This window comes from Hemicordylus capensis, chromosome 1 (genome assembly GCF_027244095.1).
Source record: "Hemicordylus capensis ecotype Gifberg chromosome 1, rHemCap1.1.pri, whole genome shotgun sequence".
NCBI classification, from domain to species: domain Eukaryota; kingdom Metazoa; phylum Chordata; class Lepidosauria; order Squamata; family Cordylidae; genus Hemicordylus; species Hemicordylus capensis.
Genome location: NC_069657.1, coordinates 458,444,559 through 458,457,416, shown reverse-complemented (window position 1 = coordinate 458,457,416; position 12,858 = coordinate 458,444,559). Strand labels below are relative to the sequence as shown.

The window sequence follows — 12,858 nt, the reverse complement described above, 5'->3', positions numbered from 1 at the left end:
GCGCTGGGCAGCCTGGAAGCCACCCCAGTGCAGGGCTTGGGGGAGAGGCATGGCGTGACCGGAGCAGCGGGGGTGGGGGCTGCGAGGGGGGGAGGTACGGCCGAGCTCAGCGGCAACAAGAAAGACAGGGGAGCAGGAGCAGCTCTCCTGGCAGCTGGGGGGCGGGTGAGGAGAGAGCAGCTGCCCTCAGGCGCCAGCTTGTATCTTGCAAGGTCAGAACTTCTGGTTCTTCAAGTCTGTTAGTTTTGCGTCTGTGTCGTGGGGAGACACGATCAAGGTCTATAAAACCGTACATGGTGTAGAGAAAGTGGATAGAGCGACATTTCTGCCTCACACACAACACTAGAACCAGCAGTCGCCCCATAAAATCTAGGACCAGCAAACGGAAGTACTTTCCCACACAATGCATCATCCACTGGTGGAACTCTCTGCCACAAGATGTGGTGACAGCCAACAACCTGGATGGCTTTAAGAGGGGTTTGGATCACTTCATGGAGGAGAGAGAGAGGTCTATCATCGGCTACTGTTTGGAGGGCTACAGGCCACCTCCAGGCTCAGAGGCAGGATGCCCCTGAGTCCCAGTTGCAGGGGAGCAACAGCAGGAGCGAGGGCCTGCCCCTTTCAGCCTGTGGGCCACTGGGTGAACCGGGATGCTGGGCTAGACGGGCCTCCCTGGGCCTGATCTTCCTCCTTCGGCCTCCCCCTGTGAACTCAGCTGGCCTGGCCGGCAGTTCCGCCGACCCGCTCCCCAGCCCAGCAAGCTGGGCGGGCCTTCCAGATGGCGACCAATCAGCAAATGCTTAACTCTTCCTCACGCTCCTCTCAACTGACGGCCATTGGTCGGTCCTCCGCGGGGAGGTCTCTTGCCCGCCCCGCCCCCCCGGGCCGTCGTGGAGGTGCCGGGTGTGAGAGGATGATGAGCCGCGTCGGGGCTTGGTCAGGGGGCCTCGAAGGACCCCGGGCTCGGGGGTGGCTGGGGACGACGGGAGTTGGAGTCTCCCGCGCAGCCCGGGCGCCACAGGCTGTCCGGCGGCACCAACGACCCAAGCGCTAGAGCGGCACCCACGCAGCCCACCCTTCCGGCTCGAAGAGTGAGGACTCCGGCGGCGAGGAGCGAAGCGCGTCCCTCTCCTCCGAGCAAGGAGGCGGCGCGGCTCGAACGCGGATCCGCTTCCTTTTATTCCGAGCAAAATGCAGCCGCCTCAAGGTGGCCACGGCCCTGGGCAGCCTTTATAAGGGAAACCCCCCCCCCCACACACACACACGCCCCCCATTTCCGGCACAAAATAAGGTCTGGGTTGGGGGAGGGGCCCTGGCCGACGCCTGGATTGCCCGCCGGCCTCCTCCGCCCCCCCCCGGAAGCTCTTGCTCCGCAGGTGTGGGGGGGTGTCTGGCTTGTTCTGAGCCCCGCCCCCTTCTCGGTGGTGCGCATGCTCGCGAGCCATTGCCCAACACTTCCTCCTCGCATGCGCAGTGGGCACAGCTGGGCCCGCTCGGTGGTGGTGGTGGTGGTGGGCAGTGTCCGGCCCGGACCCCGGAGTCGCGCAGCCGGAGGACGACGAGCAACACCCCGACCGGCTGCCGCCGCCGCCGCCGGCGGAGCCAGCCCGGGTGAGCAACCCAGCCGAGCAACCCAGCCCCGCCGCCGGGGCAGCTGCGCGGAGGCTCCTCTCACCGCCCTTCCGCCTCGCCGCGCCGCCTGCAGGCTGGCCATTCGTCAGGTCGCGCGCCGCGGTTCTGCGGAGCCCCCCGAGCTGCCTCCGCGGACGACCTCCCTGGGCGCCCCCCGGCTCCCCAGCTGCCGCCGCCGCCGCCGCCCGGGCGGGAGGAGAGCAGAGGCCGCCGGGCCCTGGGCGGGAGGCTGCCCGCGTCCCCTCGGGCGAGTGGCCCGGGCCGGCAGCCTCCTGCGCCGCGGGGTCGGGGGGCGGCACTGGCCCTGCAGGCGGCCGGGCTTCCGCTGCTGCCCTGGCTCGCGCCCCAGGCAGGCAGGCAGGCAGGCAGGCAAGGCGCCCGTCCCACCACCCCGGGCGGGGGGGTCTGCCGAGGAGGGTGCCTGCCTTGGGGGGGGGCGGGAGGGAGGCGGGTCCTCTCCCGGGCCAGGCCGGGGCTCAGAGGCCGAGTCCCAGGTTCCATCCCTGGCGGCGGCGGCGGCGGCGGCAGCAGCATCTCCCGGCAGGGCTGTTTAAGAGCCCTGCCTGGAACGTGCGGGATCCGCTGCCAGTCAGTGCAGGCTGTGCTGAGCTGGATGGACCAAGGGGCTGATTCAGCCAGAGGCGGTTTGTTTGTTTGTTTGTTTATGTGTGACACCAGCAGCAGCCACTGGAGGGAAGGTGTTCTGGGGCTGGAGAGGGCCAGTTGCTCTCCCCTTGCTAAGCAAAAAGAATCACCACGTTGGAAGGTGTCTCTTTGCCAAGTCAGCAGGGGTGCTAGTTCCCTACACTCCTCTTAGCAGCCCAGTCTGTGAGCTGCATGGCCACTGCTGCGTTGTGTGTGTGTGTGTGTGACATTTCTGCCCTCTCCCGCACTCGCACTCACACACACGCGTGCAAGAGGAAGTAGTCTCTGCCTGCTCCCTGGAGTGCAGAGTCTCCACTCTTGGGTGGGGGTTTCCAGCCTTCCATATCCAGGGCAGCAGGCAGATCTGCTCAGCAAGGCCCCTCGCCCACTCTGTGCCTGCCTCATCTCTGACCAGGCTCACTTCTGCTACTGCTGCTTGGCCTAGAGCAAGATGGCGGACACTGGTCGGCCCCAGCGGAAGATGTCGCGGGCTGGGGAGAGCCTGTACCGCGTGCTGGGGTTGGAAAAGGGCGCGTCCTCCGAAGACATCAAGAAGGCGTACAGGTAAGGGGCCCTCACAGCGCCCACCGGCCGAGGCGTGTGCTCTGCTGTCCCCCTGGAGTCGGGGCTTGCGGTGGTCTTCGCCTTGTGCTCCTCCGCCTCCCCCCCCCCCCGGCTTCTGGAAATGGCTCTAGCCAGGGACTTTGCCTTGCTGCTGCTGTGGTCAGGTGGGAGCCTGCTGGAGACCTCTCAGTTAAAAGGGCAGGGAGGGTCTCCAGGGGCCCAGGGAGAGCCTCCGCCAAGCAGGCTGGTTCCTGGGAGGTCCAGGGGACCCAGCTCTGTTTGGCCCAAGGATGGGCTCTGCTAGAGCGGAGAAGTCCCCGCACAGCCCGTTCCCAGAGCTGACTGGAAACTTTGAGCCCCTGGACTTCCCAAGGACAGCTGGATGTGTGCGTGTGCATCTCGAGGTGGGGCTGCGGACTCGGGTCCCATCGCTGTGGTGGCCCAAGGGACTCTATTGGCTTAAAAAAGAACTGCTTGGCTAACACATTCAGTGTGTACATCTCTCCTGTTGTGAGGGAGAAAGAAAGAGAGGAGGGCCTCGGAAGGCTTTCGCTTTCCAGTGCGTAATGTCAAAAACACTCCCCGTGTGATCTTTCCCCCTCTCTCTTCTCCCCACAACTGCCAAGCCACCCCCCTTGCTACGGAATGGAATTAGCTCTGAAGCTTCAGTATGAGGCAGTAGCAGCTCATCCCAACAAGCTGGGGCCGGGGGGGGGGTTCCCTCTCTCCAGCCCCACTCAAGAGCCGCGCTGCCTGCAGGCTGGTCATTCGTCAGGTAGAGCAAGAAGCTGGGGAGGCTGTGTCCCCACCTCCCTCTAGACAAGGCCTTGTCAGCCTCTGCTCTCTTGCCTGCCTGGGTTCAAAGATTGCCCAGGCGTCAAAGAGCGAGGGGTGAAAGGCTGCCCTTCTGTGGATTCCAGAGGTGCAACCGGCACTGGGTGCAAAATTCAGCATGCTGAAAGTCCTGGCTAGAAGTGTGTGTGGAGGGGATACCGCAGCCGTGTTCTGCCTGCTTCCTGGTGCTTCCCCTGATAAGCAGATGCGTAATCACCAAATTGCACAGGCATGAATCACAGGGTTCCGCTTGTCTGGGGCCAGCACTTTTGCTTTCCCTGCCTGTCTCCTTCCCCTGCCTGGAACTGTTCCCTCTGCTCGCTCTCTCCAGCCATCCAGGCATGGGAGCTGCTAGTTCAAGCATGTGCTGTGATGGACTGGTACATCCTGCGTTTTCGAGGGTGACCCCTCTGTGCCTGGACTCCTGGTTCCCCAGAGCCCTAGGAGGCTTCACAGTGCAGAGAAAGAGTTTCTCAGGGCTGTATTTGGTGCTGTCTGTGGTTCCTGCCCGTGGGCCATTCCCCTCTGAAGCCAAGGTTGCAGGACGCCACCCTCCTCCTTCCGAGGCAGACCCCTGCGTGAAGTGTTGTCTGCTCCAACTGGCAGGGCCTCTCCAGGATCTCAGACCAAGGAGGGTCTCTCCCGTCCTGATCTTTTACTGGGTGGATCAGTGGCTGCCCGCATACAAAGCGTCTGCCCTGCCTCTGAACTATGCTCCTTTCCCATGGAGTAGACTCTTCTCCCAGCCTTCTGTGGTGGTCTGAGGCAAAGGGCTTGCTGTGCTCCACCTCAAGGGTCTTTCCCCTCCAGAAAGCTTGGAGTTTATTTACAACCACAATAATAGGAGCTCAGTTAGATGTATTACCAGAGAGAAGGAAAGGTACTACCAAGTCCAGGAGGACGCCAGCGTGGCTAACAAGCAGAGTCAGGGAAGCTACAAAAGGGATTAAGACTTCCTTCAGAAAATGGCAGTCCTGCCCAAGTGAAGAGAACAGGAAGGAACATAAACTCTGGCAAAGGAAATGCAAGGAGACCATAAGGGAGGCAAAAAGAGAGTTTGAGGAGCATATAGCTCCAAGTGTCAAGGGGAATAGCAAAAACTTCTTTAATTATATCAGAAATGGAAAACCTGCCATGGATGCGGTTGGACCCTAAGGTGATGAAGGTGTGAAAGGGATTATTAAGGAGGATAAGGAGATGGCAGAGAAGCTGATTGAGTTCTTTGCTGATTGACTACTTTGGGTATATGGTCAGTATCTTCATGGCCAAGGATACTGACCATATACCCTCTCCAGAATTGAGCTGCTCAGGTTTAGAGGCTGAAGAGCTGAGCCAATTTGAGGTGACAAGGGAAGATGTTCTAAACTGTCTTGAAAAACTAAAAATTAACATTTCCAGGGCCAGATGGCATCCACCCAAGAGTTCTGAAGGAACTCAAATGTGAAATTGCTGGTCTCCAAAAATATCTAACTTGTCCCTATGACCAAGCTCTGTACCAGAGAACTGGAAAGTAGTCAATATAACACTGACTTTCGAAAAGGGATCCAGGGAGAGTCCAGCAAATTACATACCAGTTAGCTTAACATCTATCCCACATAAATTGATAGAACACATACTTGAGGATAAAATTGTTAAGCATATTGAAGAACAAGCCTTGCTGAAGGAGAACCAGCATGGCTTCTGCAAGGAAAAGTCTTGCCTCACTAAACTTTTGGAGATCTTTGAGAATGTCAGCAGGCTTGTGGATCAAGGGGATCCGGTTGACATAGTATACTTGGACTTCCAAAATGCTTTTGACAAAGTCCCGCACCAAAGGCTCTTGAGTAAACTTAGCAGTCATGGGACAGGTTCATGTGTGGATTGATAACTGGTTGAAAGACAGGAAATGGGGTAGGAATAAATGGACAGTTTTCACAATGAAGGGAAGTAAGAAGTGGGGTCCCCCTGAGAACTTTAGAACCAGGGATCATCCCATGAAACTGATAGCCAGGGAATTTAGGACTAACAAAAGGAAGTACTTTTTCACACAGCCACACATAATTAATCTGCAGAACTCTCTGCCATGGGATGTGGTAGATGGCTTTAAAAGGAGATAAATTCATGGAGGACAAGTCTGTCACTGGCTACTCATCTTGATGGTTATCGGCTTCCTCCAGGCTCAGAGGCAGGATGCTCTTGAATCCCAGGTGCAGGGGAGCCACAGCAGAGAGTGTCTCCATCCCTTGCCTGTGGGCTTCCCAGGGGGCACCTGGTGGGCTACTGTGTAAACTAGGATGCTGGAGTAGATGGGCCTCGTTGGGCCTGATCCAGCAGCAGGGCTGCTCTTAGGAGACTCTCCTAACTGCAGAGTGAACCTGGGGCTGTCTGCGTGTGCGTCAAGCAGGCGCTCCTGGCGAAGGGTGGGGCCAGGTGGGTGCAGGGGCCTCATCCCTGCAGGGAGCAACGGGCCATGGTCAGTTGCGCCACCGGTGGATGCAGCGGCTTCCTCCCTGGCCAGTCTGCTTTGGGGCACAGCCGATGAATGTTGGGTGGGGGGCGTATTGCACATCCTTTGCTGCCTCCCCACTTGCTCAGGAAACTGGCTCTGAAGTACCACCCGGACAAGAACCCCGACAACCCAGAAGCAGCCGAGAAGTTCAAGGAGATCAACAACGCCAACACCACGCTCAGCGACGAGCACCGGCGGCGCATCTACGACGAGTATGGCTCCATGGGGCTCTACGTCTCCGAGCAGTTTGGGGAGGAGAGCGTCAAGTACTACTTCCTGATGTCCAAGTGGTGGTTCAAGGTGGGTCCTTCCTCCTCCCCCCTCTCCTCCTCCCTGGGAGGCCGCTGCAGAGCTGGGCGAGGGGGTCCCCCCGCTGGGCCGGAGGCTGAGTGCTGGGCCTCTTTCCCCAGCCGCTGATGGTCTGCTGTGGCCTCCTCACTTGCTGCTGCTGCTGCTGCTGCTGTTGCTTCTGCTGCGGGAAATGCCACCCCCCTGAGGACGAGGAGTCCTACAAGTACGTCAACCCCGAGGACCTGGAGGCCCAGATCCGTGCGGAAGATGAAGGTGAGGAGGGTTTGTCCTTCAAACCCACACGGGACTCGGGGTGGGGTGGGGGGAATGGGCTGGCGTGGGGGGGGGAGCAGCCTTGCCGGAGCCCTGCAGGGGCTGCTCCTGGCTGCTCCCCAGGGCTCCCTCTGCAGCAACTCTCCTCCTCCTCCTTCTCCTCTCCAGGTGTTGGCGCCATCCGGATGCAGCCCACCTCCAGCGCCTCTCTGCACCACACAGATGAGACTCAGTCCTCCAAGCCGTGACCCCGTAAGCAGAGCAGGACCCCCTCGCCTGAGGCGCCTTCCCGGCCAGTGGTTGATGCTGGAGGAGCTGCCCCGATTTCTGTTCCTCCTCCTGCTCAGGGTGGGGCTCCCCCTGCTACCCTCCTGGAGCATTGCAGGCTCTTGGCCCGGCTCCGGCAGAGACCCCCACACCAAGGCTGCGGTGGTGGCGCCTGCCTCGCTTGGTGGGAGGGCCAGAGCCGGGCCTGGCCTGGCCGCCCTCTGAGGCCTCCTCACTGCAGGCCTGCAGGGTCCAGTCAGGCGGTGCCCTCCCTCTGGGCTCCCTCTGCCCCCTGAGCGCCTTGCCTGGGCACTGGGCAGCATCCGAAGGTCTGGCGAGCGCAGCTCAGTCGGCAGGCTGAGTGTGTCTGGGGGCAGAGGGGGAGCCGGTCTCGGCTCCCGGCGGAGGCTTCAGGGCAGGTGCGGCAGCCACAGGAGGGGGCTCCTCCGGCCCTTGCCTCCCCCCTCCCCCTGCTTGGTTGCCGTCCTCTTGGGGGGGGCCGGGGGGGCGCTTCCATTTGCAGGGCTGCTCTGCTGGGCCTCTGACCTCCTCCCCCGTCTCCTTTCCCTCCCTTCAGCGTCCGGCTTCCCGGCCACAGCACAGTCCCCACTTCCTGCAGCCATTCCAGAGGGGGCCCAGACTGCGGAGCGCGGCCTGCCTTGGTCTGCGGGCAAAGCACCCCCCAGAACTGAGGCGGCCTGGGGTTCCTGCCCCCCCCCGCCCCATCGTTCTGCAACACAAATCTCAGGGAACACGTGTGGCACTCTGGAGGAGGGCTGGCCGGCCGGCCGCAGGAAGGGCCAGGTGGGGCCTCTCATTCCCAGCAGCAGCAGCAGCAGGCGGGTGTGGGGCGGGGGCTCCTTCAGATGGGGCTGGACGGCACCTGGCGCCCTCCTCTGTTGGGGGAGGGGGCAGCAACAAGAGAGACCCTGGAGGTGGGGGTCGCACTAATCAGCCTCTCCACCCCGCCAGCTTCTGCCCTCCAACCCCCACCCTGTTCCATAAGTGGGCTAGTGGCAGCGACCAGTGCTGGACCCTTCCGGGCCAAAGCCCACTCGTGGTGGAGGGAGGGGGCCGGGCTCTTCCCGCTTTGGGTGCCGGGTGGAGCCGCCGGACCTGAGCCAGGGCTGCCCTCCCTCCCCCCCCGGGCATTGATTGGTGCCAAACTGCCTTGGCAGAGGAGTGGGGGGGCGCCTCCCGGCTGGCTGGCCTTCCCATGGGGCACTGCTCCAGTTGGCTTCGCATCACTGCGTGGGGGGCCCGGCCTCTCCATCTCCCTTCTGTGGGGTAGCCCTAGGGAAGAGCTCTTTTTCACACTGTGATGGGGAATTTTCATAGGGTTTTATCAACGCAATTAAAGATTTCTGAAGGAATGGGCTGTTTTCCTGCCTCTCTGTCTTGAGGGCTTCCTTGGGGTACATCAGGATTTGGGGTGAGCAAGCGGGCAGAAACGGTTTTGCAGCTGGCCGTCAGCTGATGGCCCCCCAGGGCTGCCCTCTTGGCCAGCATTCCTAAATGGGGGGGGGGTGCCTGAGAGCCAAAGGTGGCTCTCCCATGAGGCCAGGTCTGGCACGTTCTTGGATGGTGAGGGCCCCACAGGGCGGGGAGTGGGGGCCCCTTCTGTTCCCTACCCCACAGTCCAGAGGCTGGCTGCAGATGATGGTGATCAGGGGCCTGGAGCACCCTCCTTAAGAGGCAAGGCTACAGCACCTGGGGCTTTGTAGTTTGGGGGGAAAGAGGACTGAGAGGAGAGATGATAATCATGCATGGTGTAGAGAAAGGTGATAGAAATTCTTCTCCCTCTCCCATAACATTAGAACCAGGGGTCACTCCATGAAATTGATTGCTAGGAAATCTAGGACCAGCAAACGGAAGTACTTTTTCACACAACGCAGAATCCACTTGTGGAACTCTCTGCTACGAGATGTGGTGACAGCCAACAACCTGGATGGCTTTAAGAGGGACTTAGACAAATTCATGGAGGACAGAGCTATCAATGGCTACTAGTCCGGTGGTTATAGGCTGCCACCCCCCTCAGAGGCAAGAAGTACCAGTTGCAGGGGAGGGACAGCAGGAGACGAGAGGGCCTGCCCTCCCCTCTTGCCCTTGGACTCCCCGGAGGCATCTGGTGGGCCACTGTGGAGAACAGGAGGCTGGGCTAGAGAGGCCCCCTTGGCCCTGATGCTGCCGCAGGGCTGTTCTTGTGGCTGCTTTCACCCCGCTCTTCCTGCTCGGCACCCTAAGCCTCCCAGGAGACGCCCTCTGGCCTCTGTCCAGCTGGGCTGGCCTCTGCCCCAGGCTCCCAGCACCCTCCTCCTCCTCCTCCTCCAGCTGCGGGCTTGTCCAGGAGACCCAGACAGGCTTGGAGCCGGCTCTGGAAGTGCCTGCAAGGTGGCTCAGGGAAGCCGGCGGGGCTCTGCTGCCCCACTGAGCCAGCTGCGGTGCTGGGCCAAGGGCAGGGCACGGCTCCCAGGAAAGAAGGGGTGGCCTCTGGCCCGGGCGGCAGCAGCACGCCAGCAGGGCCGGAGTGATGGGGGAGCCGCTGAGGGCTGCCAAGCAGCAGGCCGCCTCCAGCCCAGCCCAGCAGCGTCTCTGCCGTGGGGGCTGCCTGCCTGCCTGCTGACACCTGCTCTTCCTTTCTGTTTGGACCATCGTGGGTGCCTCCAGCACAGGGACCCTTCTCCTGGGTTGGCTTTTCCACCCCCCCCCACCCCGCTCCTGCAGCAAGTTCCCCAGCCCCGGGAGTCCTCCTTGGCCGCCCTGGTGCAGCCAGGTCCCCCAGCTCCCCTTCAGCCTCTTGCCCAGCCCGTCCTGGGGCCCAACGTATTGGAGGTCTGCTTGGCCCGGAGCCCCTCCCTCGTCCATTGAGAGCAGCCGGAGAGATTTGTCTGCAGTTGCCAGGGACAGACCCCCCCCCCCCCCGCCGGTTGCTGCCCCAGACTCTGGAATGCGCTCCCTGCTGAAGGAAGAGCCTCTCCATCCCGGACAACTTTGAAGACGTCTCCAGGACTTGTTTTTTCACCCAAGCTTGGGCCGGGGGGGGGGGGGGGGGGCTTACATAGACCGCTTCATCTGGCACGAGGGGAAGACGGCACCCGGAGTGAGGCTCTCGAGGGCCCAGAAGCGCCTTCTCTTCCCAGGTTGGTGCTGGGGGGCAGGGGCTCTGACATGCTGCCCCTCCGGCCGGCCTCCCCTCTCTGCTCCCTGACTGGCTGCTTGCCGCCTTCCTGCCCAGAGGATTTCCAGCAGGGGCAGCTTTTGCCAAGCAAGAGCCCCGTTGCCTACAGAAGGAGCAGGCCTCAGCCTGGGGAGGGCAGAGGGGTCTGCTCCATTGTCAGGGGGAGGCTGTGCTGTCTTCGGGCCTAAAAATAGCCCCGGCGGCTGACAAAGGGCCAGCTCCAGCTGGGAGCAGGGGAGGCATTGCTAGCCCGGGAGGGAGCTGGGGGCCCTGTTTTCTTTGAACCCTTTTGCTCCGTCATAGCTGCGCCCCCAGGGGGTGGCCTTGCTAGCCAGGGCCTGGGCTGGGCTCCAGCTGGCCAGGAGCTGCAGCTCAGTGGCTCAGCGCCCGCTTTGCATCCGGAAGGTGCCAGCTAAAAGGCTCTCTGCCGGTGGGGGATTTCCAGATGTTGAGGACTACAACTCCCATAACCCCCTGCAGCTGGGGATTCTGGGGATTGTAGTCAACAACATCTGGGAATCCCTGTGAGAGGGAACACGCTGCCCCTGGGTGATGGAGACGCCCTTTCTGGAGACCCCAGAGAGCAGGCGCTGCGGGGCTTGGGCGATTCCTCTGGCAGCGGGTCCCTCTAAGGCCTGGTCCCTCTAAGGCTGGCGCTCGCAGGTGGTTGGCTGTCGGCGCCGTTCATTTTCGACCCTGCTCCGGTTCAACCAGGAAGGCCCCACTCTGGATGCACGTGGTGCGCACAGGCGGCCTGGATCCTGCCGCCCAGAGCAAAACTCATCCCGCACAGAGATGGGGGGGGGGGAATCAGAGGGCCCACTGCTTGGAGGCCCTGGCGGTGCTGGAAGAAGGCGGCGGCGGGTCTCTTCCTGGGTGAGGCCGGCCCCGAAGCCAGAGGCGGCTTCTGAATGTGCAGTTAGTGGCCCCGGAGCAGAGGCTAGTGAGACCCTTGAGAGGTGGGCACATCCGCTGCCTGAAGGGAAGGTGGGAGGGGGCGTCTTCTCCCGGCCCCCCCTCATCACCCAGGGGTGTGTGTGTGTGTGTGGTGGAGAGCAGGAAGCCGAGCAGAAGCCCCTCGGAGGAGGAGCAGGAGGCGGCGGCGGCGGCGGCAGGGATGGCTCTCTGCGCGTGGTGGCGCTGCCCGCGTCCCCTCCAACTGGTGCCGGCCTCCTGACCAGAAGTGGCCAGTCCTTGTGTGAGTGTGGAGACAGCTGGGGTGGCCCCCCTCCCCCTGCCCAGCCCGAGAGCAGTGCTGACTGCAGGCTGGCCATTCATCAGGTAGAGCTGCACAGTTAGCCCTGAGGAACGGCCAAGCTCTGCTCCTGGGCAGGAGAGCGAGGAGGAGCCCAAGCTGCCCGCTTTGGCATCCCCCCCCCAGCCCCCGGCTCATCAGAACCCGCCGCTACGGCCTTGGACTCTGGTCCGTGAACCAAAGACGGCCAAGACACCAGAAGCGCCCGGCGGTGCCCCAAGCCAAGCGCGCATCCCCGGGGCCAGGAGGCTGGGCAGCCGAGCCTTGCGGGCGGGCCGGGCGGCCTCCCCCCTTCAGCTGCTCCGGGGATGCTTTCGCCCTCCCAGTGGGCTGGCTGGCTGCTTCATTCCGGCCTGGGGCATGAGCTCCTCTGCCGGCCTCAGTCCCAGCAGCAGCAGCACTGAACTCGGACTCCCCGAAGCCCCTCAGCACCCCTTTTCCGAAGGAGTCTTTCTCTTTCTGTCACTCAAATGCAAACAGAAAGGGAAGGAGGGGGTTCTGGGGCTAAGCCCTCCCCCCCAGTTCAAGGGGAGCCCTTGGTGGTATGTGGGCCTCCAAGCCCCACCCAGCCTCCCTCCAGGGCCCACCTGCTCCCCCCTCCGCCCCCCCCCATGGCCGTCTCCAGAAGGTGTCACTGCCCTGCTGGGAAAGAGTGACTCAGCCCCACCTGACCGGCCACGGAGCACAGCTGCTGCTGCCTCCACGGGCGCCCCCCCCCCCACATTCCACCATCCCTGGGACAAAAATGGCAGCTGAGATGCCAAAGGGGTCATGTGACCCAGCCCAGCCGCTAAAAATAGCCATGTGGGCCCAGGACGGGGATTGGGGGCCAGGAGTGGCTGCAGCGCTGGGCGAGGGGAGGCCAGAGAGGGAGGCCACAGACCGGGGCAGGGGCAGCCAGGACTGGGCCGGGCCAAGCGGGCAGCGGGCGGAGGGGGGAGGCAGGGAGACTGACCCCGGCAAGCCCCCGAGGCCCCTTGGAGCGCCTGCCGCTGCCGCCGCGGGGATGAACTTTGCTGTGGGCTTCAAGCCGATGCTGGGGACCTCGCAGAGCATGGACAATCTGGAGAAGCAGCTCATCTGCCCCATCTGCCTGGAGATGTTCACCAAGCCGGTGGTCATCCTGCCCTGTCAGCACAACCTCTGCCGCAAGTGCGCCAACGACATTTTCCAGGTGAGCCCGGGCTGGGGGGGGGGCAGGCAAAGGAGAGGCCAAGCACTGCCAGCAGAAGGGGGTGTGTGTGTGTGTGGGGGGGTGCCAGGACAGGCCTCCCCTCAGCCCGGGGGAGCTGATGGCTCCTGTATTGCCACCAATGTCCACAGCATGCCACAGAATGACATCCATCGCAAACACACACACACACACACGCCCCAAAGGGGGAAAGTGAGAGATAAGCCCCTGCCCCAAGGAGCTTACAATCAAAGTTATGC

The 12,858-nt window shown here is 62.4% G+C and overlaps 2 protein-coding genes across 4 annotated transcripts in view; both read left to right on the top strand.

Moving 5' to 3' along the window:
- Positions 1 to 875: 875 nt before the first annotated feature.
- On the top strand, positions 876 to 8,367 carry DNAJC5G (DnaJ heat shock protein family (Hsp40) member C5 gamma). 3 transcript variants are annotated; one of them, XM_053251113.1, is made up of 6 exons: positions 876 to 1,091; positions 2,693 to 2,841; positions 6,250 to 6,463; positions 6,574 to 6,727; positions 6,896 to 6,979; positions 7,572 to 8,367. In XM_053251113.1, the coding sequence occupies exons 2-5, from the start codon at positions 2,729 to 2,731 to the stop codon at positions 6,973 to 6,975; spliced, it is 561 nt and encodes a 186-aa protein (XP_053107088.1). In that variant the 5' UTR covers positions 876 to 1,091; positions 2,693 to 2,728; the 3' UTR covers positions 6,976 to 6,979; positions 7,572 to 8,367. The 3 variants fall into 3 exon arrangements, with proteins under 3 accessions (XP_053107088.1, XP_053107084.1, XP_053107075.1); XM_053251109.1 differs by lacking the exon at positions 876 to 1,091 and adding an exon at positions 1,099 to 1,611 and having other exon boundaries at positions 2,723 to 2,841; XM_053251100.1 differs by lacking the exon at positions 876 to 1,091 and adding an exon at positions 1,100 to 1,611.
- Positions 8,368 to 12,232: 3,865 nt separating this feature from the next.
- The window catches only part of TRIM54 (tripartite motif containing 54), a 30,725-nt gene continuing 30,099 nt past the window's right edge, over positions 12,233 to 12,858 (top strand). The window contains exon 1 of the mRNA XM_053251088.1: positions 12,233 to 12,601. Coding sequence (XP_053107063.1) covers positions 12,434 to 12,601 — 168 coding nt within the window. The 5' untranslated portion in view covers positions 12,233 to 12,433. The remainder of the gene's footprint in view (positions 12,602 to 12,858) is intronic.

Coding starts and splice junctions, on each gene's coding strand:
- DNAJC5G (XM_053251113.1), top strand. CDS start 2,729: ATGGCGGACACTGGTCGGCCCCAGCGGAAGATGTCGCGGGCTGGGGAG. Junction 2,842..6,249: donor GACATCAAGAAGGCGTACAG/GTAAGGGGCCCT, acceptor CCACTTGCTCAG/GAAACTGGCTCTGAAGTACC. Junction 6,728..6,895: donor GATCCGTGCGGAAGATGAAG/GTGAGGAGGGTT, acceptor TCTCCTCTCCAG/GTGTTGGCGCCATCCGGATG.